The sequence below is a fragment of the Rhinatrema bivittatum genome, chromosome 3 (genome assembly GCF_901001135.1).
Source record: "Rhinatrema bivittatum chromosome 3, aRhiBiv1.1, whole genome shotgun sequence".
Lineage (NCBI taxonomy): Eukaryota > Metazoa > Chordata > Amphibia > Gymnophiona > Rhinatrematidae > Rhinatrema > Rhinatrema bivittatum.
Window position 1 is genome coordinate 568,278,270 of NC_042617.1, and position 26,435 is coordinate 568,304,704.

General features: G+C 41.2%; 1 protein-coding gene across 1 annotated transcript in view; it reads left to right on the top strand.

Moving 5' to 3' along the window:
- PPP1R14C (protein phosphatase 1 regulatory inhibitor subunit 14C) overlaps positions 1 to 26,435 on the top strand; it is a 124,740-nt gene that overhangs the window by 86,589 nt on the left and 11,716 nt on the right. Inside the window, exon 3 of the mRNA XM_029596544.1 lies at positions 2,291 to 2,323. Coding sequence (XP_029452404.1) covers positions 2,291 to 2,323 — 33 coding nt within the window. The remainder of the gene's footprint in view (positions 1 to 2,290; positions 2,324 to 26,435) is intronic.

The following is a 26,435-nucleotide window of genomic DNA, read 5'->3' on the forward strand; positions in this document are numbered from 1 at the left end:
CGGACAAGTATGGTTCTTGTACCTCATCAGAATGTCAGTCAGCCCTCTGATCCTTCTGGGATCCACTCTAACTTTGCTAACTCAAGAGGAGGGTTGTCTGTCATCTGAATCTTCCCTCTCTCATCTTGATGGCATGGATGTTGAGCTCTCATCACTGTCATTGTCCAAGGAAGTTGAGAATATTGTGATGTCTGCTAGAAAGCCTTCAACTAGTAGAGCTTACAGTTTAAAAAAAAAAAAATTTCATCTTGGTGACAATCTCCTGTACCAATTTGACTGTGAGCCAAAGGAGTTGCTGCAGTACTTATTCTCCCTCTCCTCCTTGGGTCTCAGCATGCCATCGGTCAAAGTGTATCTCTGGGCCACTGTGGCTTACCAAGTTCAAGTGTATAGCAAATGCACATCCCTACATCTAAACAGGAGAGTTTTGAAAAGACTTATCCATGTAAATGTAACATACTGTCAAAGCCATTTACTCACATTGTGCACTTAACACGAGTAAAACCTATTGACAATTCAATGGCATATTATAGCAATTTTCAAAAGCCCACTTACATAGGTAAAATGTGTTTACACATGTAAAACCCACTTTTAAGTGTGTAAATAGTTTTATAAATCAGGTCCTATGTGTCGAAGTTCATGAAGTGCTTGTGGCACACGAGACCTCTAGTCACCAAATTGCTGGTGCCATGAGATATCAATATTGTACTAACAACTAATGAAACTGCCTTACAAACTTAGTAGACTTTCTCACCTGGAAAGCGGAGTTCGTGGTCATTCTTATTTCGACTAGAAGAGTCTGTGAACTTCAGACATTGGTTCATTACTCACTGGTTCCTTACCACAACAGTACTGCACTCACCCCAAGTTTCTGCCAAAAATGGTTTTCAGTTTTTCATTTGAATCAAGTATTTGTGTTGCCCACGTCCTTTCAAAGACCTCAAGCACATGGAGAGAAGGCCTTCCATTCACTGGACTGTAAAAAGGCCTTGGCTGCTTACCTGACGAGAACTCAACCACATCGGCTTCTCAATTTTTGTCTTATGTGATCCGAACAAGTTAGGAAGAGTGATTGCCAAGGGCACATTGTCTTAACCGGCTAGCAGATTGTATCGCACATTGCTGTGCTCCTAGCTGGCCTGCAAATCAAAGACTTTGTCAAGGCTCATCAAATGAAAGCCTTGATTAACTCAAGGGCTCGTCTGTCTTTGAAGACATTTGCAAAGCTGCAACTTAGTTGTCAGTTCATACCTTCACATCCCATTACTGTCTGGACTGTCTCACAAGAAGCAACAGTAGCTTTGGGCAAGCAGTTTTGCACAACCTGTTCACCCAGTAGTCCAGTCCCCATTGTGGAGAAGAGGGGATGGGGGGAGAGTGAGTAGGTAGCTTTCAGTAAGTGCTCTGTCACATAGCCCTCAGTTTGGGACTCTCCAAATGTCATGGCTAGTTAAGCCCTGCTTGTCGATGGAGAAAACAAGTTTGCATTTGGTAAATGGAGTTCTCTGTAGACAGCAGGATGAATTAGCCATATTTAATACCTGCCCACCTTCCTGGAGAATTGCCTACCTAGCTAAAGTTAAGCTCTGCAATCAACTGAAGGGCTTACAAAGCAGCATGCATGCAGGAACTCCCACACATACTCAGTAGAGCTAAAGCTATATGAGAGAGGTCCCTTATTGCTGTCACCCACGTGTCATGGCTAATTCATCCTGCTCTATGAAGAGCCTTCTCTAAGGTAAACAAACTTGCTTTATTTCTAATAAGGGCGTGGATACATGGAACAGTCTCCCATTGGAGCTGATAGAGGCCAAGACAGTAACAGAATTCAAGAAGGCATGGGACAAGCATGGAGAATTTTTACGTGAGGATTATTTGTAAGGATGTCAATTAAGCTCTGAGAGTTGGATCAAAAATGGAAAATGGGCAGGCTATGTGAGCTTTGTGGCCTTTATTTACTCTATGCTCTATGAATATTCATCTGGTATATTTGCATAATCTGACTCTCTCATCCCTGTGTAATTGCATAGTTGAGTTATGAAAACCAGTTCTTTTTCCAGATCGTGCTTTCGTTGTACCCAAACTGGAGATAAGAAGAGTCTGGTAGCTTATTGGCTGTCAGGTGATTAAACAGTTGCTAATGGTGGCAACAACTGTCATTCCTGATTTCCTTTCAGTGACATTTATATGACAAAGTCTCTGATAAACATTTTCCTCCTTTACATTGTTTGCTGTCAAAATTAACATGGTTTTTTTGATGAAGACTAACCATTTCATATCTTTCTTAAAGGAATCCCTGGTAGACTGCTACAAACCGACAGAGGTAAAAAAGAAAAAATACCATTCTATTTTATATTAGGAATTCCAAATGTTCTTTGCCTGGCTGTCTATATTGTTTAATTGCTGCCTTTATAGGTTATCAATGTTTAAGGATTTATACATTTTCTGCTATAGCTAATGTTGAAGCCTTGACAATTCCCACTTTTGCTCATGAATTTCAAACTTTTGTACAAATTTATCTTTTTTTCTGTATATTGTCTGTCCAAATTAGATACACATGCACTCTTCTGCTGCATTTGTTAATTTTATTTTTAACAAAAAGTTTAGATACTTGAAACAAACTTTTTTTCTTTTTCACTTAGCATGCCAAACTTCATCTTCCTTTCCGTATGTTTTTTAAGTTTAATTTGGCAACTCTTAAAACATTTGAAACAAAAATACAAGTAAGCAAATAAAGTTGGGCCAAGAAATTACAAACATAAATGAGCAGCACTTGGAATCTAGAAACAATGCTTCAGTTCAGTCTTGCAGTTGGTAACTATGTACATACCTTAACCACAATATAAACTTTTTATGGGAACATAATGGAGGACAATTTTCAAAGTCCTTTTTCTGAGTAAATAGGGCCCTACCTGGGTAAACTGGGGGCCTGGAAATTGCTCTTCATCCATCCAGCTAAAGATACATGTGGGGTTCCATTGTAAGTGTGTGTGTTAGCTGACCGAAGAGAAGCATTGCCAGGGTCATGTTTTGGGTGGGACTGGGAAGTAAACACATGCAGGTTGTTTTCCAGTCTGCCTTTGTTTTTATTTATTTATAAAAGCTTTGTATTCCGCCGATCTAAAAATCACAGCGGATAGCATACAAAATGTAAATCAACACAAGGCATATTTTATTGTCCATGGAAACTTTAACCATAGAAAAATGTAGGTACAAAAGTCTGAATACTTTGTGTACCCCCTGGCAGTTTTCAAAGGGAAAATTAGGTACAAGATGGATTTTGCATCAAGGTGGACAATTGGTGAATTGTCCCTATGGAAATCAACAAAGGTGACAACATTTAGCTTCGTAACATTTTGTACATGACAAATAGTTTTCTGTTCTGTCGTTACTCGTGTCTAATTTGGGTAGAGATGGTATTCTGAAATAAGTGATCCCACCATTAGATGCCACAACTTGACAATCATTCTCCTCGGATGGCCATCATAATAGGCAGTCCTGGCTAAAAAAGCCTTCTGTTGCCTTCTTATAATCATTGGTCCATGACTGTTGCACCACATTACTAATATGTTCTCATGATAATGTTGTATACCAATATTTTAAACTTGTTAAGATGATAAATCAGTTTTCTTCAATGCTTCAGCTTCTTCGAATTTATGTACAGCTTCTGATCTAATATCCAACATAGGTCCAATGATTATTAAGAAGGCATTATCTAGGGATAACCTTTGGGTTTCAAATACTAATCTGTTTTTGGAACTAGACAGATATGGAATTATAAATTTGTATTAAATATAGCATTTTTGTTCACTGACGTATGTAAGAGATGAGCAACAAAAAAACAAGTGGTGGCTTGCTGGTCTTTTGAGTGTTGTAATTGGTAATATGTTTAAAATAGTTGTTAAGAGACATGCAGTTAATTTTGAACTACTGTTATAAGGTGTACCTGAAAGATTGATAACAATTGCCACATAAAGTGAGTGGTTAGGTTTGCCCATACCTCCAGAACTGACATTCCAGATCTCAACAACAAAAATCTAGTAAGTAGGAGGGAGAAGAAATTCCCCCTATTGACTTATTAGAAGGTTAATTTTCATGAGCACAAAATGGAAGAAAGTCTTTGAAAAACGTTTCTGAGGGGTTTGTTCAATGACGTGTCACAGCCAATGCAACCCCTCAAAACGTTCATGTGTTTTTATATTTTGTGGGTGAGTATGCATTGAAAGGAGAACATTTACTGAGAATTAAATGGAAATGCGTGTTTACCTCACCTTCAGAAGATCTCAACACCAATTTTAAAATAAACGTCTATAAAACTTGAAAGCAGCTCTTCCTCCTTATGGAAAGATTTATGTGCATGTGTTTTTAGTGACCCAGATAAACTCTGGTACCAAAAGAATTATTGTTGCAAGAAAAAAAAAAAACCTTATTGGGAACAAACTAGAAAAATGGAAAAAAAATTATAGGTAACATGATCCATGTTAGATATAGACCATCCCTGAGCTTTTAATCTGGCCCCATAAGATAGTCAGCACAGCTTTCCTTTTTCTCTTGGCAAATAATTCAATGATCAGAAACTTATAAGATACTTGCTAAGTCTTGAACCAAACATCTGACACAGGCTGTTTTTCAAGACCGATCTCTGCATTAGGGGTGTACCACTTCAGCATTCCCAAATATTAAATCTAGAATTGAATTTGAACAGATTTCCGGAGCAGGTAAAAGTTTAAATACATTTTCATAGCCAGAAACAGAAAAAGCTGAATTGGTTCATCTTCAGTCGCAATCAAGGAACCAACAATTAAACCAACCCAAAACAGTCACATGATGAAAGAATAAGCTTATTAGAGGAGTAATATCAAAGCGCCAAAATTAAATAAAATTTCCATATAAAACTATACAATCAAACACCAATTAATATCTGCATTCACCCCAGAGGGGGGACAAAGGCTTTAGACTGAAAATGCTAGTCTGGATGACTGTGCTTATAATTCTTGGTTTCTTCCATGCTAGTCTGATGGAGTATAGTCAGTAGCAAAAAAAAAAAAAAGCACTATGATTCAAATTTTACCTGAGAACTGAGGAAAGTTGATGGGCCCTATCTCTCTGTTCCTCATGCCCCTGAGCATCAGTAGACTTCTTTAGGAACGGCATCCGTTTGGTGGCCAGGAAATGACAAAGGAGAAAGAGGCCTGCTGACATTTTGTTGACTCTCTTAATTTGAGCCATGTTAGTATTTTGTGAAAGGTGGCCTAAACATCATGAAACATACACACACAATCTTGTAAAAGCAAAACTTAGTTTTATACCATATATTTATCATTGTCAGTAAAGATAAAAAAAATATCAGTGTGAATATCAGTAAAAGCAAACAGCACTGCAGTAAGCATTACATAGATTAATCAAGGCAAATAAGCTTATAATAATAACAAAGATAGAAATAAATTAGTCTCTATACAGGAAATACTTTCCTCATAGGTCTTCCTTTCTATGAGACAGTATATTCTCAAAAACGAAAGACTGCGTGAGCTTGGGGATTCCAAGAACAAGCTACTCGCTCTTTGTCCGTAGGTCATCCAAAGAACACTGTCATTTGTAGTCTTTTATATTCTTACTTTCTGGCTTTAATCCAGAGACTGTAAGTTAGGTGTTTTGATTTACACTCATAGCTCTGACAATATTTATATCCAGGCCAGCTGCAGCTTATTAGGCTTTTTTAGACACATCCTATGTTATACTCTGGGCACTGGTCTTAGAAAAACAGATGTTAAATAGAAAAGATGTCTCCTGCCATATCTTTTAGCTCATTAGTACCAGGAAGTCTAGAGAGAGAAAAAATATGCAAGAGAATAGTGTTTTTTAAAATGTCTTAACCATCCTTATGATAAGCTATGTGCAATATATATATTGATTCACATTTATCAATTTATTACTTGACCCACTATTAACCCAACCTTCGCATACAATACTCTTCTGATCCACCTCACTAACTTCTTGAATAATTGTCCCACATTTTTTTGAGGGACAATTTTGAGAGGAGGGCAACAATTTATAAAGTTCACATGGGGCTTTTACCTTGTCGCAAAATTAGGTGCAAAAGGCACTGCTGTTTTAAGAAATGGAATATTTGCTATTAAGTGCCAGGATGTATGATGAAAGACCAGTTTAGCTGTGGCTGTGGAGCCCAGTTTTCAGTTTACATTTCTATTTATAATGCACTAGTAGGATATACAGTAGAGAATAGAAACAAAAATAATGAATTTTGAAAGGCATGGAGAACCACAGGACCTAAGTGTTCCAGTACTGAAATAGTTTTTTTTTCTTTTGTTCATAATAAATGGTGCTTGAAGTTGAGAGTAAATAGCTTTGTGTAAAGAAGCTGGCACGGGTGTTTTAGCTCAGCATGCTAGAAAAGGCTTCCCTCGATAAGTTGAGCGAGATGTTAAAATAATCCTTCCTGGATACAGGCACCAGTGTTGTCACTCTGCCATGTTCTATCAGGTTGCTATTGTTGCTCCTCCTGCTCTGGGTTGGTGGTGGACAGAGAGCCAGTCTGTAATCTTCAGCAGATGCCCTTATATTTTGCATTAGCTGGACAGCTGGATAACAGCTTGACTGTATGAAAAGTGATAGCAAGCTGGTGTAAGGAAGGAAGATTTTTACATATTGTAGAACTTGATCGTGAAGTGGTTTACTTTTGGAAAGCTTTTTTTCTCTGCAACCATAATATGGGTGATCTTATACTGCTGGATGTCTTGTCTGTTTGGAAATCCATGCAAAATTTTCATTAGAAAAGTGAGAGTAAGATTTGCCAGAAATAATGATAAAGCAGTCTATTTGCCTTGTCATTTTTTTTTTTTTCATGGTTGGGCGACTGGCTGATCTTTGAGCACCTAGGTTTTCCATCCTCTTTCTTAAGAATTGTAAGACCATGCATGCAAATGTGGCAGAAATGGGTGCGACTCAGCTTGTCCCTAATGATTTGAAGCCATGGTAATTGCAAGGTGACTCTTGAAGAAGCATAACTAAAAAGCAATCTGTGTTACTCTTTTTGACACTAGAAAAGCAGGGGGTTGTTTGCTTACAAGTTAGTTATCAAAATAAGTACTCCAACTTTTAATCCTTGATTTAGCTAAAAAAAAAAAAATGCTTAGTCCAGGGATGCCTCCACCCTTCGTAAAACTGAGCAGGTATGGTTAGCCACTAAGTAAATGGAAGGACACAGCTAGGAACAGTATTTTAATCGATCCCAAGGTATTGGTGAGAGACCAGTGCTTATGAGTTAGGGCTTGGGAGCCACCTACCTTCCTTTATATAGTTTTTAAAATGTTACTGATGCGGTACATAGTTCCTTGCAACTCTTGGCAGTGTTGGGTCAATTGGATTAGTAACTCTTATTTTCACCTTGGTATATTTTTGGGATGGTTGAAATCTAATAAGAGTATTGCAATCCAAAAATTCCTGCTCTTACCCAGATAGTGTTCATCTTTCTTCAATTACAAACTGTACTTTTTCAAATATTGTTTGATTCCAGTCCATGGTGCAGGGTTTGTAAAATCCTCTAGTTTTCTTCATGCTCACTATCCTTTGACTGAGTGCTGCAACGATGGCAAAAAAAATAACCAATGGAGAAATCAAATGGGACTTTAAAAAAACAAAACAAAAAACAAAAACAAATCTACACGTATAATAACAGGAAGAGCAAGTGAAAGACTGCAACACGTTTAATATCTGAATCTTAGTACAACCGACAGTTATTCTCTTGCTGATCAGAGTAGTAAAAGACAACATGTTTATCTCACATGGTTGAGACGCAGTGTTTTCACCAGCTCAGCAAGTGATTTTTAGAAAATATATATTTTTAGCATTTTGCTGGGAACTGAATAAGAGACCGAGCTGTTGCTGCTGGCACTTAATGTGCCTGTGGTTTTAGAGCTACTTACTTGCAGTGTGAGCAGGATTGCCCTCACAAAGTATGTCTGGGTCCCTGAGAGATTAGTAGTGTGGGGTTTTTTTTTTTCCAGCTTGTATCTTAGTGGAACAATGTTGCTGTATGCAGCAGCTAGACGAGAACAAAGCTTCAGCAGTCTGTCATAAAAAGTTCTATGCTCAGTCATACCAGGGGTCCATCGAGACTAGCATCCTGTCTGATAGAGGGCAGTCTGGCTTATTTGGAAGTACCAGACAGATCCCAATGGGGAAATGTATTCCATGCTGCTTATTCCCAGTGTAACAGGTGGCAACACGCTAGGCCTACCTGGCTTAGAATTGTTAATGGACCAGAAACTTGACCAAACTTTTTTTTTTTTTTTTTTAACTCTGCTATACAACTAAATCTGCACCCAGTTTCATGGTGTCCCCTAGGCCTAGTATTATTTGAAATTCCCTTCACTTTGCAACTAGGGGGGTCCCCTCTGCTTCTCTCCTGCTTTCTTGAGTTAATCACTTCCGTTGAGAAGCCGTTCCGTGCATTCACTGCTCTTTGCGTGAAGAGATGTTTCCTGATGTTTCTCCTCGGTCAACCTCCTTGGAGCCTCATACTGTGACCTCTTGTACTAGAGCATTCTTTCCTCTAAAAACCTTTTTCTTGTGCATTTTTATACCTTTCAGGTATTTGAATGTCTTGTCAATCCTCACTTTCTTTTCTTTCTTTCTTTTCCGTATCCTATTCATATGTAGGTCCTTAAGACTTTTATGACTTCGGGTGTAGACTCTGTACCATTTTGACAGCCTTTCTGTGGACCACCGCCATCCTGTCAAAATGAGAATTTTATTTTTTTTTTTAAGAGGAAAGAATACTCTAGAATAGGACGCCACAGTAAGAGACTCCAAGGGCATAAACTTAGGAGAAATACCAGGAAATATTTCCTCATGAAAATGTGGTAGAGGCTTGGCTTCCCAGGAGAAGCAGTAGACGGAATAATCCTGTTCAAGAAAGCATGGGATAAGCATAGGATTCCTGTTTATCAGGGGGTAAGAGGAAAGCCAAAGATGACCTGGCTTCTGAGGCACAGAAAGCAGAAATGTAGTTAAGCAGACTAAAAGAATCTTTAAGTCCTTATCTGCCAAGTTATTCTGTTTCTCGATCCCAGGGGTGGCCAGCTCCAGTCCTGAAGAACCATAAACAGGCCTGGTTTTCAGGATCTCCACAATGAATGTGCAGGAGATGGATTTGCATGCATTGCCTCCATTGTCTCCAAATATCTCACGCATATTCATTATGGAGATCCTGAAAACCAGGCCTGTTTATGGCTCTTGAGGACCGGAGTTGGCCACCCCTGCGCTGTCCTTTCAGAACTGGTTATAGTAATTTAAGTGGCCGATGCAATACGGTGCACTCAGCCGAGTGCACTGTATAACCCACAGTCGGGCGCGGGTTGAATAGGCGCTAATGAATCCCCTGATGTAATAAAGGGATTAGCGCCTATTCAACACACGTCCAACGCGGAGTGAGTCTAATAGCGCTAATCACATGCAAATGCATGTGATTGAGGCTGTTAGCATTCACGCCAGATGCAAAAAAAAAAAAGTGTGTGATTTTAAGTAGGAGGAAAACCAAAATTAAAGTTAAAAAAAAAAAAAAAAATAGGAAAAAAAAAACCCACAGTCGGGTGCAGGAAACAGATGCTCGAATGACAAACGTCCATTTCCTGAACCCCCTGGCTGTGCGGCGTTTAGGAAAACAGCCGACGCCGATCGGGTTCTCGTTAGCAAGGAGGCGCTAGGGGCGCGCGCAAGCAACCCTAGCGCCGCCTTGCTAACGCGACCCCCTAATTTAAATATCGCATTGCGCCCCCCCTTGGGGGTGCCGCGGGCGCTGACTGTTCAGCGCCCGCTTTCTACGCAAATTTATTGCGTCTGCCCCTTAAGTGAGGCCTCGCCAATGATGAACAAACATTTATATTTTCTTTTTCTTCTGTCTCTCCCCAATGTGTGGTAGGTCATCCCTCCCCTTCTGAAATATAATCTGCCCTATTGTATTTCTTCCACTCTTTGGATATTTTATGAGTCTTAATTTAAGAAGACTTTTACACAGAATAGATTTAATAAACCTTTTGATAAAGCAGGCCCACTGTGGAGAGGAGGAAGTGGGGGAGACTTAAAAGCTATAGAAAACCTAATGCCTGCTGTTTTAAAGAACTGGGATTTGTTTTCACTTACTTTTGTGTTTTGTGTGCTTTTGGTTTTTAAACAAACTTCTTTGATTATATTTGTATTCTTTTAAATTAAAAAGGCTTGCTTGAGTTGCTAAAGGGGGATTAGTTTTCTATGGGATGAAAGGCGAGTTGCCCAGAATGAATTGTGATCCAACTGAAAACATTTTAATAAATTCCAAGTTTCAAGGCTACAGGATTTTGAATCACTCATCTTGAACTGGCCTAACTCCTGTTGTACAAAGAAGGCCGTGTGTGATTATAAGTTGTTTTAGATTTGCACATATGGATGAAACACAGTTCTTTTTCTTTCTGATACTAAGACTGCTTTGGAATTCAGAAGTCTATGTTGAGAGGGAAAAACATGCTGTGTTGGATGTATGGTAATGAAACCTGGCAATATTAAAATAGTGATTCTGATGACCTTAGTAGGATGTAAAGGCATTTATTCTGTATATTATGCAATCAAAAAGTAATGTATATAGACACAAAGCTTGTTGATGCTCATCCAAGTGGGACAGAGGACTCCAGTAGATCTGACATGTTAACCAAGGAGGTGTCCTGCTTGCTAGGAGCATTGAAAAAATGTCGAGACTCATTAAGTCTTCTATTAGCCCATGTTGCTTATCAATGTAGGCACCAATGATACCACAAGGTATGATGACAGATCAGAAAGATCTACATGGTACTGGGAAGATGGGTAAAAGAATCCAGGGTCCCAGGTGATGGTCTCATCTAGCTTTCCAGTCAGGGGTCAGGACATGTGAAAGGATATACTTGTTCTGAGACAAAGATATGGCTGTATGGATGGTATTGATGACGAGGCTTTGTTTTCTCGGATCATTTTGTTTCTATATATTGCCTAATTTGAAAATGACTCTAGGTGGAATACCACAGAATGTCTGATAGTCAATGAAGGTGTTCTGCTGACTAAAGATGGGTCAGAGCTTCAAAGAGAGAATATTTTTGTCCATGTATTTGTCAATGTAGTGAAGAGGGGCCTTAAACTTGATTAATTGGGGGGGGGGGGGGGGGGAGTGATGTAAGCCCACAGGAAATAAGGGCACATGAAAACCATAAGGAAGTCATGGGAATGGGAAGGTGTGCCAAGAGTCTTGTATAAACGTGGATAAACTGAAGCAATAGTAAATTGGAGGGCAGTTAAAATATTAGGTATGTGCATTTGTGTGGTTTTTGTTTTTAGTGTGCACTAAATCGATTTATTGTGCACTAACATGATTTTGTGCACACTGAAATGATAACAAACCAAATAACAAAAGTGACACACAGTGTAAACAAAAACCAGTATTTTCTTGCTGTACATCTCTATACCAAATGGAAATTGGATGAATTGGGCAGAGCTGGAGGACTAAAGTGATTTATAGGCAGAAGCAGTTGATAAACAAGGGAAGGGGTACAACAAGTCTTTCCGAACCTGTCCTGGTGACGCCACATTCAGTCAGGTTTTCAGGATGTCCACAGTGGATATATGAAAATGGATGCAGATTCTCTCATGCATATTCATTGTGAATATCCTAAAACGCCAACGGCTGTGAGATCCCCAGGACAGGTTCGGGAAGCTCTGAGAGAGAAAAAAACAACTAGGAAAGTCAGGAGTACAAATGCTTGTAATCTATACAACAAACCCATTGACCTAGTAACCACCATGGAAGAAGATAACATTGTTACAGTAACTGGTTCAATGCTGTTCTGGGAGGTGAATATACCAGGATATGTGCTTTTCAAAAACAGATTATGCAAAAAAGGGAAGATAGATATTCAAAAGCACTTTTACAGATAACTCAAAAGGTTATCCAAATAAGTGCTGATATTTGAATATTGCCACCATGTAGCCAGATAAAATTTAGCTAGATAAGTGGAAGATGTTTTAGGGTGTTGAGACCTGTTGGCCAAACTCCTGATATTTGGAGTTAGGCACATAAATTAATCTAATTCTAAACATGCAAAAGAGCAGAGGGAAAGTCATCAAGGAACATGTTCTCTGATAACTTTACCTTTAACCAGCTGTGTTTAAAGAGTGAGTGTGTGTGTGTCGATCAGTCGGTAGCTCTGTCATGTCTTTCTGTGGCTATCAGGTAGCGCCTGGAACAGTGGAAAGTGTCTTTGCACAGTATACAATATGTTCTCTCTATAAAGCACTGTCATGTACACACACATGCATGCTCACAGGTAAAATGTGTACAAGCATGCACAGGCAATCAAAGCACTCAGGCACTCATGTAACCACCCACAGACACACGTGCACACACACAGGCTGTTATTGACAAGACAAATCAAGCAATGCAGGGTAATGATAGCTAATATGCTGTGTCTGCAAAGCCCTGTCTCGTATGCTTCCATACAAATGGATGAGCAGGCATAAGCGCGCGCACACACACACACACACACACGAGTACAAGCTCGCACACACGAGCACAAGCTCGCACACACTGGCTCTCAGATGCATACAGACTTGCCCATGTATATGCTTGCAGATGCACACAAAGGCACAGGGCCCCACACAGGTGTGTGCACACAGGCTGTTACAAACAAGACTACTTGAACAACGGCAGGCACTTTTCACTAGTAATAAATATAACTGATTAAGTGGTAGTTCTGGGTGGGGGGAGGGGGAGTGGAATAGTCTAACAGTCCTACAGACCCATGCCCCTCAAAACATATTTTTAAAATGTAAGTTTATGTGCCACTCACTGCCTCTCCCCTATCCCAGTGTGGCACATAAATTAAAAAATTAAGTTTATAGTCCACATTTCATGATTGGTCAGCCACTTCAAAGCACTTATCTTTTGCCCCAACCCCCGCTTCCCTCCAAAAGCCTCCCTGCGGCTGGGATCACAGTACATTTGTACTGCAATACCACAGCAGCTTCCAACATACTCCCTGCACCCACCCCCCCCCAATGAACTTCAAACCTAAATTTGCAGTTAGTACCCGCCCCTCCCCCCCAATCATTGTTCCTCTGCGCTTATACTAGCCTGTAAATAATCTATGTGTTTATCACATTTTCCTCAAACCCCTGTACATACCTTTCCTCATGTATCCTTTTCCCCCTCCCCCCTCCCTCTCCCTTTGTCTTGTCTACCTATATACCTCTCCTCCCCACCTATTTATCTTGTTTATTGCTATGTTACTGAGTTTATTGTTACAAACTGTTCTTTGTAAAGGCTTTGCCTATATATCCTTGTTTGTAAGTTATCTGTAAACCGGCACGATGTGCAAACGGTTGCCGGTATATAAAATAAAATAAAATAAATAAATAAATAACATTGATTTGACAGCAACTCCGGTAGCATGAGTGTATGCGGTCCTGTGTTGAAGATTTTGGAGAGGGGCTGGATGGGGCAGGAGGTTTAGGGTTGTGCTAGTGGGGGCAAGAGGATTCAGAAACTCAAGAATAAATGGTTTACAGTGGGCTCTGGTAGAACAAGACATGTGGCTATGCGACACCCAATTCTCCCAACAATGCAGCATCCTGAATATCCACCCCCACTCACATGGAGAAGTCAACTTCCAGGATTCAGAAACCAGGAATAAATGTATTACTGTAGGCTCTGGCAGAATAGGGCCTGTGAAGAAGAGATACTCACTCTCCCCACAGTTACCCTTACATGATACTTTTTCTGCCTTGGATAACAAAGAAGCTTCAGCAATAGAAAATGAAGTGATGTCTAAAAGGGTTATTGTTACCAGAGTATCCAGAAACCTTTAAACATTATCAAATGTCATAAAAGCAAGCTGCTTCTGCTGGGAGACTTCGTCAGACGAGGAAACAATTTGAGAAATCATTTTGATGGGGATGCAACAGTTAAATGCCTTCCAGGATCTTCAACCAGTAGAAAACCAACCAGAGAGTCAATGCAATTATGGCAGAAAGTAGATACTCTATCAATATTGTCCATCTGCTAGAAATGGTATCCTTGCAGAACTGAAATATTTCCAAAATCTGTGGAAGAAGATTAAGACACATGGCAAAGACCTGGTCATACAAAGGGGAAGGAAAGGCTCTGCTAATATAGATAGCATCAATTTCTGTTTCAAAATATGATGTAAAGAAAGTGGGTGTGATTACATTGGAGGCTGGGGCCATTATGGAGCAGTAAAAGGTTGTATAGTAAGAATAGTATACATTTACCTTTAGCAGGAAAGTGGATAAGGGAGAAATTCAGATCATATCTTATCAGGTGGTCAATGAAATTGGCATGTCACCCCAAGCAATACAGGAAGTGGGAGGAGAAAATCAGTCAGCTCAAAAAAAGCAGAAAAGGTGGTTAGGAAGAGCAGCAAACCAAGGGAGAAAAGTTGGAAAGCTATGAGCACAAATGCTTGTAGTCAGGGCAATAAATCAGACCTGCAGGCCCTAATGTGGAAGCAGTCTGATATCATTGCTGCTACAGAGACATAGTTCATGGGATATAGCCATCCTGGGCTATAACGTAAGGATGGACTGAGAGAACAGAAAAAGAGGAGGCGTAGCTCTTCATGTCAAAACAAGATCCAAGTAACTGAAATGCAAGGGTAGAAAAGAAGCATTATAGATGGTCCTAAAAAAAGATGTGCTTCTATTTACATTGGTGTGGTCTATAGACCTCCAATTTAGACAGAAGAACTGGTCAAAGACATCCAAAAGATGGCAACAAAAAAGCATTGTTCGTTGGAGATTTTAATCTACTAGATTAAGACCTAGAGTATCCCTTCTGCAAAATCTATGAGAAGTAAAGAGTGGATGCCCTTTAACAAATGATAATGGAACCCAAGGGGGAGGGTGTGATATTCAACCTAGTGCCCATATATGAAGATAATATCTCTAATGTCCAGACAGGTGCCCACCTGAGCATAAGTGATCATTGAACAGTATAGTTTAATATCACCAATAAAATTCAAAGAAATCACACAAATACCCAAGTTTTGAATTTCACAAATCTGGATTTTGTCAAAATGGGGATATTCTTGGAGAAAGAACGAGAAAATGGGTGAGGTGGAACAATAGAGGGCCATATTAAAAGGAGCTATTATAAAGGCAACAAATCTCTGTTTGAAAAATAAACAAAAGGAAAAGGAAACCGATCTGGTTCTTAAAGAAGGTGGTGGTTTGTGGATTGCTTGATTTCGCTTCATTCATGTGAAAAAAACTAATCAAACAATTAAAAAAAAAATTTTAAATCACCAAAAATGGCCAAAAAATGAAAACTAGGCCCCTCTCCCACCCATCCAGTAAAATGCTGGGGCCAAGATCCCACCTGGCCCGCACTTACCCAGTCAGGTGGGAATCAGCCAGCTATGACTAGGCTGAAGTCTCGGACTTGAATAGGTCAAGGCCACAGTATGTCACCATGGCCTCTGCCTCCTCAAGTCTGACGCCTAGGCCCAATGGCCTGGAGGCCGGGTCCTGATGATGGAGCCTAGGCCAGAGCCCGGACACAGGCTCAACACTGTAAGCCGGTCCATAGACCAGGTCCTGATGCCTGGGCCCAGGCCAGACCCTGGGATTTGGCCAGGAGGCCGGGTCCTGATGCCTGAGTCTTTGCCCAGGGTCAGGCCCAGGCCTGGGAGCTCCTCTTCTCAGTTTTCTTCTTTCTTTGGCGCTTCAGTGCGAATTGACAGCGCCATTTTGATGTATGTCAATGCCGTACAATCTGTACATCAAAATGGTGCCATCTGCTGGGGTGAATGCACAAGAGTTAATTCCAGCACAGCTCCAGAATACACCGTCATTTGGCATTGAAGCGCCAAAGATAGAAGAGGAGCTCCCAGGCCTGGGCCTGACCTTGGACCGAGGCTCAAGCGTCAGAACCCTGCCTCCAGGCCAAGGCCCGGTGTCTAGACCTGGCCTCAGGGGTCGGGTCGTGGCGTCTGGCCATTGCTCAGGATCTGGCCTAGGTTGAGGTCTGACATATCGGAACCCGGTCTCTGGGTCCGGTTTGGGTCAAGACCCCGGTCTGGGACCTTGTCCTCCGGGGCATCATGGTTTCGGGCTTCTGGGGTGGCACCGGGCCTGGGTCCGGGCCTTGGCTAGGCAGAGGCCCCTGCATCTGGACCTGGCCTTCGTCGGATTACTGAACAGATCAGGTAATTTATTTATTTATTGATTTTAGGACCTCAGCCAAGACTTTGGCATTGGCCCGTGTTTCAGGCGAGGCCCCTGGCATCACACCTGGGCATAGGCTGTGGCCCCTGCTTTGGGTCTTGGCCTATACCCTAGGTGGGGCCTCTGCTTCGGGCCTAGACCTAGGCCTGATGCATTGGTTTAAAAATTGAACTAACAAATAAGATTTGTTTCATTTTGGGGGGCCCCCTGATTTGATTCGGGGCCCTATGAATGAAACAAATTGGCCTTATTTGTCACATTTTGCAATTTTGTTTTAAACAAATGCACATCCCTAGAAGGTGCCTGAAAAAATAAAGGCAAAAAGATGAGCGTCCAAACAATATAAAGGATCTTAAAAAGAGCACAGGGAAGAATAGCTGGTGAAATTGAGGGAGACCAAGAAACAAATTGGGAAAGCAAAAGATCAAGGAGAAGGAAGGATTGCCAAAGAGGTAAAGCGAGGTGACAAAATATTTTTTATATACATCAGAGAAAGAAGGAAGGAAGGCTTGAAAGGTGATAAGGAGCAATGTGAAGAGAGGGAGGAAGAAATGGCTGAAATATTAAATATTTATTTGCGTTTATATTCCGCCTATACCAAGGCCCAAAGCGGCTCATAGTAAAACATACATAAGTGTAAAAATGTGAAACTAAACAATCCAATAAAATCTGATAAGTATAAAATCAAGACATGCCTGTTTTTTTTTTTTTTTAGAGCTTTAAATTTCTTTGGGCATTCTACTTCTCTCAATTTGTTTTAAATTTTGATTTATTTTTTTTTTAATTCCACTTTTCACACTTTTTTCAGCACTTCAAAGTGGATTACATTCAGGTGCTGTAGGTATTTCCCTATCCCCAGAGGGCTTACAATCTGTTTGTACCTGAGGCAATGGGGAGGGTAAAGTGACTTGCCCAAGCTCACAAGGAGCAATAGTGGGATTTGAACCCTGGTCTCCTGGTTTGTAGCCCGCTGCTCTAACCACTAGGCTACTCCCTTACCGCATAGGTGCAGCGATTGAGAAGGCATAATCTCTCATCTGGGAGCCTGGCCAGCTTCACTGAGGGTACAGCCAAAGGGCCTTTTGTGAAGAATGCAAAGTTCTGGTTGGGTTATGAACTTGCAACAATGTTGACCCAAGGTAAAGGTTCAATTGACAGCAGCTTATGAGTTAGCATTGCTACCTTATACTTAACTCCTAGCATGAAAAGATAGCCAGTGTAGATCTTTAAGAACTGGTGACATGTGATCTCTTTTTATGTCCAATGATCAAACATGCAACTGCATTTTGTACTAATTGCAAAGGTTTGATCAAGGAAAGTGGAATCCCCAAGAACAGAGAATTGCAATAATCTAAAATAGCAAATAATTTTCAATCAGAGCTGCAGATGTTGTTTTTATTAGGCACAGCTTGGAGACTGACTATTGCCTGGGCAGACAAGTCTTTCCTGCTTAATACTTAAATTATTGTAGAAGGCTTCTGTGTATAATAGATTGCTGTCTGTGATTTCATTTCATTATAGTCAGATAAACAGTGTATATTAAGTTGCTTTTTGGGTATCTCTGCTGTTGTGTTCAAGATTTAAAAAAAACAAAAAAAAAACCATTACAGCTTTTTTATCTGTTAGAATCTATCTCTTATTTAGATTTAGTGTCAATCTCTGTTTAGATAAGAATATTGGGGCATAAAGAGCTGGGTAAACAAATTAAAACTAAGGACAAACTAAACTTCCAGAAGAGTCCTGTTGTACTTAACTTGACCAAGGGTTAACTGTTTAACTCCCTCCCTCCCTCAGGTTTGTTTTTCTAATATAGTCGGCCTAAATTCATTCATAATTGGCAACAAGATAAATTAGTAAATTAGTATTTCCCTAAGTGTTATCTATCAAATAAATTACCAAAATAAAGACAATCCAATGTGACTATTGTGGAGCCTTTATTCTGAGGGAAATCATCTGGAAACGGAGGGCTTGCCCCATTTGTTCAGAACTCTCTTCCTTGGAAAAGGAGCTGGCTGAAGTTAAAGCTGAATTAGCTTCAATGAAGAAAGTTTCACCCACTTTACAATATTCAGGAATTAATTCCCCATTACCACAAAAAAAAAAGTCAAGGAAAAAGAGACTTACAGTGGGCTCGGGTAGGATAAGACCTGTGACCCACAGGCACCTGTTCTTGACAGCTGTGCAGCCCACAAGTCTATCCCCCCACTCACACAGGGCATGAAGGAACTCATTAAACAGGAATATAGTGGGCTCTGGTAGAATTAGACCTGTGATGCAGAGACACACACTGTATCAAGTGCAACAAGCACAAAAAGTCTTCTCTGTATTAAATACTGAAGAAGTTCTTGAGAAAAAGATTGAAGTGTAACTGAAAAGGAAGAAGAAACCCAATGCATACAGAAATTCCAGATCAATAACCAAAGGAAAAAGCTCATTGTGCTGGATGAATCTGTCATCAGAGGCACTAATCCTTTCCTTTGCACAAATGCAAAGGGAAAGAGAGAAGTGGATAACAAAAGGAGTCCAGGAACAGCAGTAACCTGAACAAGGAAGGCTGGAAAGCTATGAGCACAAATGCTCGTAGTTTGGGCAATAAAATCCAAGATCTGCAAGCCCTAATGATGGAGGCGGACTTGGACGTTTTTGCTGTCACGGAGACATGGTTCACGCAATCTCATGGTTGGAATACGGCAATACCAGGCTTATAACTTGTTAAAGGACAGAGAGGATAGGAAAGGGGGGGGGGACGAGTGGCTCTTTATATCAGAAACAATATTCAAGCATCTGAGCTGCAAAGAAGATGGGGCAATGAAGAAGCACTATGGGCCAACCTAAAAAAAGATGGGGCATCCATTTGCATTGGAGTGGTTTACAGGCCTCCAAACCAAAAGGAAGAGCTTGACAGAGATCTGGTTGAAGACATCCAAAAGATGGGAAAGAAGGGAGAAGTGGTGATCGTTGGAAACTTTAATTTGCCGGATGTAGACTGGAGAATCCCATCTGCAGAATCTAACAATAGTAGAGAAAAAGTGGATGCCCTGCAAGGAGCTTTGTTCAAACAAATGGTAATGGAACCCACGAGAGAGGGAGCTATACTAGATTTAGTGCTCGCTAATAGAGATTATGTCTCTGATGTCCAAGTGGGCGCCCACCTCAGCACCATTGATCATCAAACGGTATGGTTTAGTATCACAAAAAGGATACAGAGAAGAAGCACACTGACCCATTGATGAAATGGGGAAATACCTGGAGGAAGAACTAGTACGCTTGGAGAACGAGAGAGAAGTGGAGCAACAGTGGACCAAACTTAAAGGAACACTTACCATGGCAATTAATCTATATGTTAGAAAAGAAAAGCAAAAGAAGAATGAAACCTATCTGGTTCTTAAAGGAGGTGGCTGACAAAATAAAGGCTAAAACAGCATTCAAGAAATATAAAGGACACCAAAGGGAGGAACACAAAGAAGAATATCTGGTGGAACTGAAGGAGACAAAGTAATCAAGATGGCAAAACATCAATCTGAAGACAGGATTGCCAAAGAGGTAAAGAGAGGTGACAAAACATTTTTCAGATACATTAGTGAAAGGAGAAAAGTTCAAAGTGGTATAGTGAAATTGAAAGGTGAAAAGGATCAATGTGTGGAGAGAGATGAAGAAATGGCAGAAATATTAAATGAATACTTCAGTTCTGTGTTCACTAAAGAGGACCCCAGAGAAGGACCATCGCTAGTTAACAAGAAATTGGAGGGAAATGGAGTAGATGAAACTCCATTTACAGTAGAGAATTTATGGGAAGAGGTGGGGAAACTGAAAGTGGACAAAGCCATGGGGCCTGATGAGGTTCATCCCAGGATACTGAGGGAGCTCAGATATGCTGGCGGGTCAGCTGTGTGACCTGTTCAATAAATCCCTAGAAACAGAAGTGGTGCCGAGTAATTGGAGAAGAGCGGTGGTGGTCCCGCTTCACAAGAGTGGGAAGAGAGAAGAGGCTGGTAACTACAGACGGTTTAGCCTCACCTCAATGTTGGGGAAAAGTAATGGAGTCGCTGTTGAAAGAAAGAATAGTGAACTATCTACAATCGGGAGAATTGCTGGACCAGAGACAGCATGGATTCACCAGGGGAAGATCCTGTCAGACAAATCTGACTTTTTGACTGGGTAACCAAGGAATTGGATCGAGGAAGAGCGCTCGATGTCATCTACTTGGACTTCAACAAAGCTTTTGACATGGTCCCGCACAGGAGACTGGTGAATAAAATGAGAAACTTAGGAGTGAGTGCTGAGGTGGTGGCCTGGATTACAAACTGGTTGATGGACAGAAGACAATGTGTAGAGGTGAATGGAACTTACTCTGAAGAGAGAGCTGTGTTGAGCAGAGTGCTGCAGGGATCGGTGATGGGACTGGTCCTGTTCAATATCTTTCTGAGTGACATTGCGGATGGGATAGAAGGTAAGGCTTGTCTTTCTGCGGATGACATTAAGGTCTGCAACAGAGTGGACACGCCGGAAGGAGTGGAGAGAATGAGATGGGATTTAAGGAAACTGGAAGAGTGGTCGAAGATACGGCAGCTGAAATTCAACGCCAAGAAGTGCAGAGTCATGCATATGGGGTGTGGAAAACTGAAAGAACTGTATTCGATGGGAGGAGAAGGGCTGATGTGCACAGAGCAGGAGAGAGACCTTGGGGTGATAGTGTCTAACGATCTGAAGTCGGCGAAACAATGTGACAAGGCGATAACTAAAGCCAGAAGAATGCTGGGCTGCATCGAGAGAGGAATATAGAGTAAGAAAAGGCATGTGATTATCCCCTTGTACAGATCCTTGTTGAGGCCTCACCCGGATAACTGTGTTCAGTTCTGGAGACTGTTTCTCCAAAGAGACAGAGACAGGATGGAGGCGGTATAGAGAAGGGTGACCAAAAAGGTGGAGGGTCTTAATCAAATGACTTATGAGGGGAGATTGAAGAATCTAAATATGTGCACCCTGGAGGAAAGGAGGAGCAGAGGTGATATGATACAGACTTTCAGATACTTGAAAGGTTTTAATGATCCAGACAATGACAAACCTTTTCCGTTGCAAAAAAATCAGCAGAACCAGGGGTCATGATTTAAAACTCCAGGGAGGAAGACTCAGAACCAATGTCAGGAAGTATTTCTTCACGGAGAGGGTGGTGGATGCCTGGAACACCCTTCCGGAGGAAGTGGTGAAGACCAAAACTGTGAAGGCTTTCAAAGAGGCATGGGATAAACACTGTGGATCCATAAAGTCTAGAGGATGTGAATGAAGTGAAGAGGCATGGGGTGGCTTGCGGGAATGACTGCTACTACCTAGAGATTAATATCCTTATTCAATAAACATACACACAGTTAATGCAACTCCAACATTGCTCTATGCTTCAATGGCAAGAGGAAATGTGAAAAAAAAAAAAGGATTTGAATCCACAAAAAACCAGGGGAGTAGCTTGCTTGATACGGCGGTTACTACCCCAAACCAAATAAGCCTATTTCACTTCGATGATATCCAGCATAGATCTCTGCTTCAATGGCAGGGGGAATGATGAAAAGATGATTTATATTTGGACAACAACCAACAAGGACTGAGTTGCACAGGCTGGATAAACATGCGTGGGAGTAGCTTGCTATGACAGCGGTTACTACCCCTAAACAATTAGCTAGATAATTCACTTAGATGCAGATCCAGCACTGCTAACTAGATCGATGGCGGGGGTGGAAGGGAAATAGAACAAAAAAAGTCACTTACAAGGGACAAGAGTAACAGATAAGTATGGGGGGGGGGGGGCAGAGCATTCCTGGTTGACAAGACAATAAATGGGGGTGGGGTAGACAAAACTTTGTTTACAGAAGAGAATGTATGGGAAGAGCTAGGAAAACTGAAAGTGGACAAGCCGTTGGGCAGATGAGGTACATCTCAGGATACTAAGGGAGCTCAGATGTTCTGGCGGGTCTGCTGAAAGACCTGTTAAATAGATCTCTGGAAACGGGTGTGCTTCCATGAGATTGGAGAAGAGTGGTTGTGCTCCTGCTTCACAAGAGTGGTAGCAGAGAGGAGGCTGGAAACTACAGGCTGGTTAGCTTCCCCTTGATGGTGGGAAAATTAATGGACTCTGCTGAAGGAAAGGATATTGAACTACCTACAAACCTATGGATTTCTGGACCCAAGACAGCATGTGTTCACCAGTGGAAGGTCCTGTTGGAAAAATCCTGATTTTTTTGATTGGGTGACTAGAGAATTGGATCAAGGAAGAACAGCTGATAGGTCTTAGAAGGGTCCTTGGGGCAATAGCAAGAGTGAGAGTCCAAGTCCAGGTGGAGGTCGGGGCAAACAGCAGACAGCGAGAAGCAATAGACAGGCTGGAGGTCGAGGCAGGTAGCAGACAAGCGAAGGTCAGGTTTTAAGGCAGAGGGTCAAGTTCAGGAGGCAACATAAAGGTCAGAGAACAAGCTGAGGTCAAACCAGGAAGTCACGCCAAGGGAGGCAAGGCGAGACATGGACAAGGACAGGATCAGGCCATACCAAGGTTGACCAGGGCCAGGCAGGAAGACAAACTAGAACCCAGAAGCACAGCAGGGAAGAGGAAGACAGAAACCGAAGCATACTGGAATGCAGGGAGAGGAAACATGCACTGAGGAGCAGAACACTCAGAAGATCTGTTGCTGAGGCAGCAGAGAATCCTCCGAGGAAGCCTTAAAGATGTTGGGCCGCTGATGTCTTCGAAGGGCGCCGCAAGGAGTTCTCCCACTGTCGGCCCTTTAAGCCTTGGTGCGCGCGCATCTAGGGAGGCCCCGAGGAGGATCAGGAAGATGGCAGCAGCCGGGTATTGTGTGCTGCTCTCAGTAGTGTCTTTCTACTGGCAGTGTCCCCACCACAGAGACAGGGCAGCGATGTCTAGGGTAGGTGTGGTGGCTAGCGGGACGGTCAACGTAAAATATAGGAGCCAAAAAAGTGACAGAATTCAAGCATGTACGGGATAGACAAATAGACATCTTAATAGTGAAGGGGGAGAGAATCAGAGATTAAGTAAGACCTGTGACCACACAGTAGGCAGGTACAAATGGGCAGACAGGGTGGACTAAGTGGTACTTTACTGCCGACATAAATGTCTAAAGTTTTTGTGCTTGAGAGAGAACATGGGAGGTGTGTTTTCCTGGGAGCTATTAACTGGAGTATATTACTCATTCTATAAGTTAATCCCTACTTTTGTTTTAATAATAGGTTTGGCTATGGTTGTAACATTTTTGTACCCACTACGGTCATGTGGCAGGGTGTTTACCCCTCTTTTATTATACAGGTTTTCGGTTTCAATCAAAAGGCCAAGAAGGGGACAGTCCTCAGTTTCTAGTTCAGATCCTGTGCTTGGATCTTGGTCAAAAATATACCAAGCCCCTTTTATACTCCTTTCTAATGCTCATTATGGAGTTAATGCAATAATATGTGGCTTAAAACTGTGCGCTGAAATTGAGCACACAGGTAAAAAATTGAGCATACAGGTAAAAAAAATTTTTAACTCCTTATACAATAAGCTAATGGTATGCTAATACGTTGGGAGTTAGAAAAGTGCACTGACTGGAAAATGTGTGCTCAAACCCAAGATAAAATGTGCACTCAGCTCGGGAAAAGAGGGAGTATCTCTGCCATGATTTATTCGTACAAAACGTGATTTGTCTGCATAAAATATGATTTATGCACACAAAATTGCTGTTGGTACAGAAAACACTTTATGCGCAGAAAACATGCTTTGTGTGTGCAAAGCATGATTGCTGCACATAAGTCCCGATTGCAGGTCCCCGTGTCAGAATTTCAACTTCTGTCCATAGACTGACACAAGCACTGGAAACTTTACTCCACCTCTGACCAGGAGTAAAATGTCCAGTGCTAAGAGAACCTGAGCTAAGCTGGGGCACTTCTCTGCAGTGGAGGGGGTAATAGTTAATGCCTTCATTTTTATGGGATTTCCATGCTAGGGCGCTAAGCAGGATGCACACTTTTTTTTACACATACGTGTATATTTTATGCACAAAAAATGTACATACAACTGAGAGTGAATCTGTGCTCTAAATGCACCTTATTGCATTGGCCCCTATATAAACAAATAGTTCTCATTCTAAATCCATTTATATTCTTGTTCAATAGCTTTTTTGCCTTCTGATAATTTTGCAAATTTTAGCACGTGCCATCTAAACTAAACTGCTTGCTTTCAGTTCTAGGAAATACACTGGAAGAATGCCCAGGGAGCTGAATATAAAATAGCACAAATGAATTCAAATTCACTAGAGATGCAGTCTCACAACTGTAAATGTGCTATTAAGGTTTACTAAAAGTAATGTCTGCCAGAAATAATCTATGGTTGTAAATAGACTAACTAGAAAGCCTAAAATTAGACATATCATGCTGTCATCTGAAAAGTAGCCAGATTCTTTAGAAAAATAAGCAAGGTAGAGGTAGAACAAGTTTGCTTATCATAAACAATGTTTTCCATAGATAGCAGGATGAATTGGCTATTACATGTGGATGACATCATGCTGTGGCACCGATTGGACTTGTTTCTCCAAGCTAGTAGAGCTTTGAGCTCTACTGAGCATGTGTGGGAGTTCCCATTCAGGCATTGCTTCTTAAGCCTCCTCACTCTATATCAGAGCTAAATTTAGCTATGTAGTCGACTTTCCAGGGAGGTGGGTGGGGTATTCCATGGCTAATTCATCCTGCTATATATGGAAAACAGTTTACGATTAAAAAAAAACAACTTGCTTTTTCTATCAATAAGCAGGCTGAATTAGCCATTACATATGGGGGAGTCCCAAGCAGAGGGTTGTAGCGAAGTATTTACTGAATAAGCAACTCTGACTCCATTGTGGAGAGTAGACTACTACAAGAATAGGTTTCGTAAAACTGCCTGTCCAAATTTGTCAGTCCTTGACAGGTTGTTGAGATAGTAATGGGATGTAAAAGTGTGAAGTGACAACTAAATTGCAGCTCTGCAGATGGCTTGGCGAGGATCTTTTCCCAGATAAGTAATTGATGAAGCCATAGACCTTTCTTGATGAGCTTTGATTAAAATCTGATCAGCAAACCTGCCAAGGCATGGCAAAGTTGAATGCATTCTACTATCTGTTTGGACAAAGTATGCTTGGCAACTAGCACATTCAGTCTTTTAGGATCATAGGATACAGAGAAAATTTACGATATAGAAGAGTCCTTTATTTGTAATAAGCTAAGGCTGTTTTGCAGTCCAAGGTATGAAGGGTTTTCTCGCCTTCATGGGCATGAGGTCTTGAAAAGAAGGTAGGTAACACAATAGATTGCTTGATATGAAAAGCCGAGACTACCTTCAGCAGAAACTTAAGGTGAGTACAGAGGATGACCCTGTTGTGGAAGAATACACTGCTCAGTCAAAGCAGTTGTTAAGGCTTGCTTTTATAAATTGCACCTACTATACAGTTTGAAGCCCTTACTGCAGCCCTCTGATTTTTGGTCTCTTCTGTAGGCTCTAAAAAAAAGCAATAACCTTAAAGAGAGTACCTGGAAGGCTATGACCACAAATGCTCATAGTTTGGGAAATAAAATCCCAGATCTGCAGGCCCTAATGGCTGAGGCAGAATTGGACATTGTTGCTATCACAGAAACATGGTTCACAGAATCTCATGAATGGGATACAACAATACCAGGCTACAACTTGTTAAGGAAGGACAGAGAGGATAGAAAAGGGGGAGGTGTGGCTCTTTATGTCAGAAACAACATCCAAGCATCTGAGCTACAAGGAAGTTGGGGTAAAGAAGAAGCTCTATGGGTCGACCTAAAAAAAGATGACGGAGTGTCCATTTATATTGGAGTGGTTTACAGGCCTCCAAACCAAAAGGAAGAGCTGGACAGAGATCTGATTGAAGACATCCATAAGATAGGTAAGAAGAGAGAAGTGGTGATCGTGGGTGACTTTAATATGCCAGATGTAGACTGGAAAATCCCCTCTGCAGAAACTAAAAATAGTAGAGCAATAATGGATGCCATGCAAGTATCTTTGTTCAAACAAATGGTGTTGGAACCCACGAGAGAAGGTGCTATACTCGACTTATTGCTCAATAATGCAGATAATGTCTCAGATGTCCAGGTGGGCGCCCACCTCAGCAGCAGTGATCATCGAACGGTATGGTTTAATATCA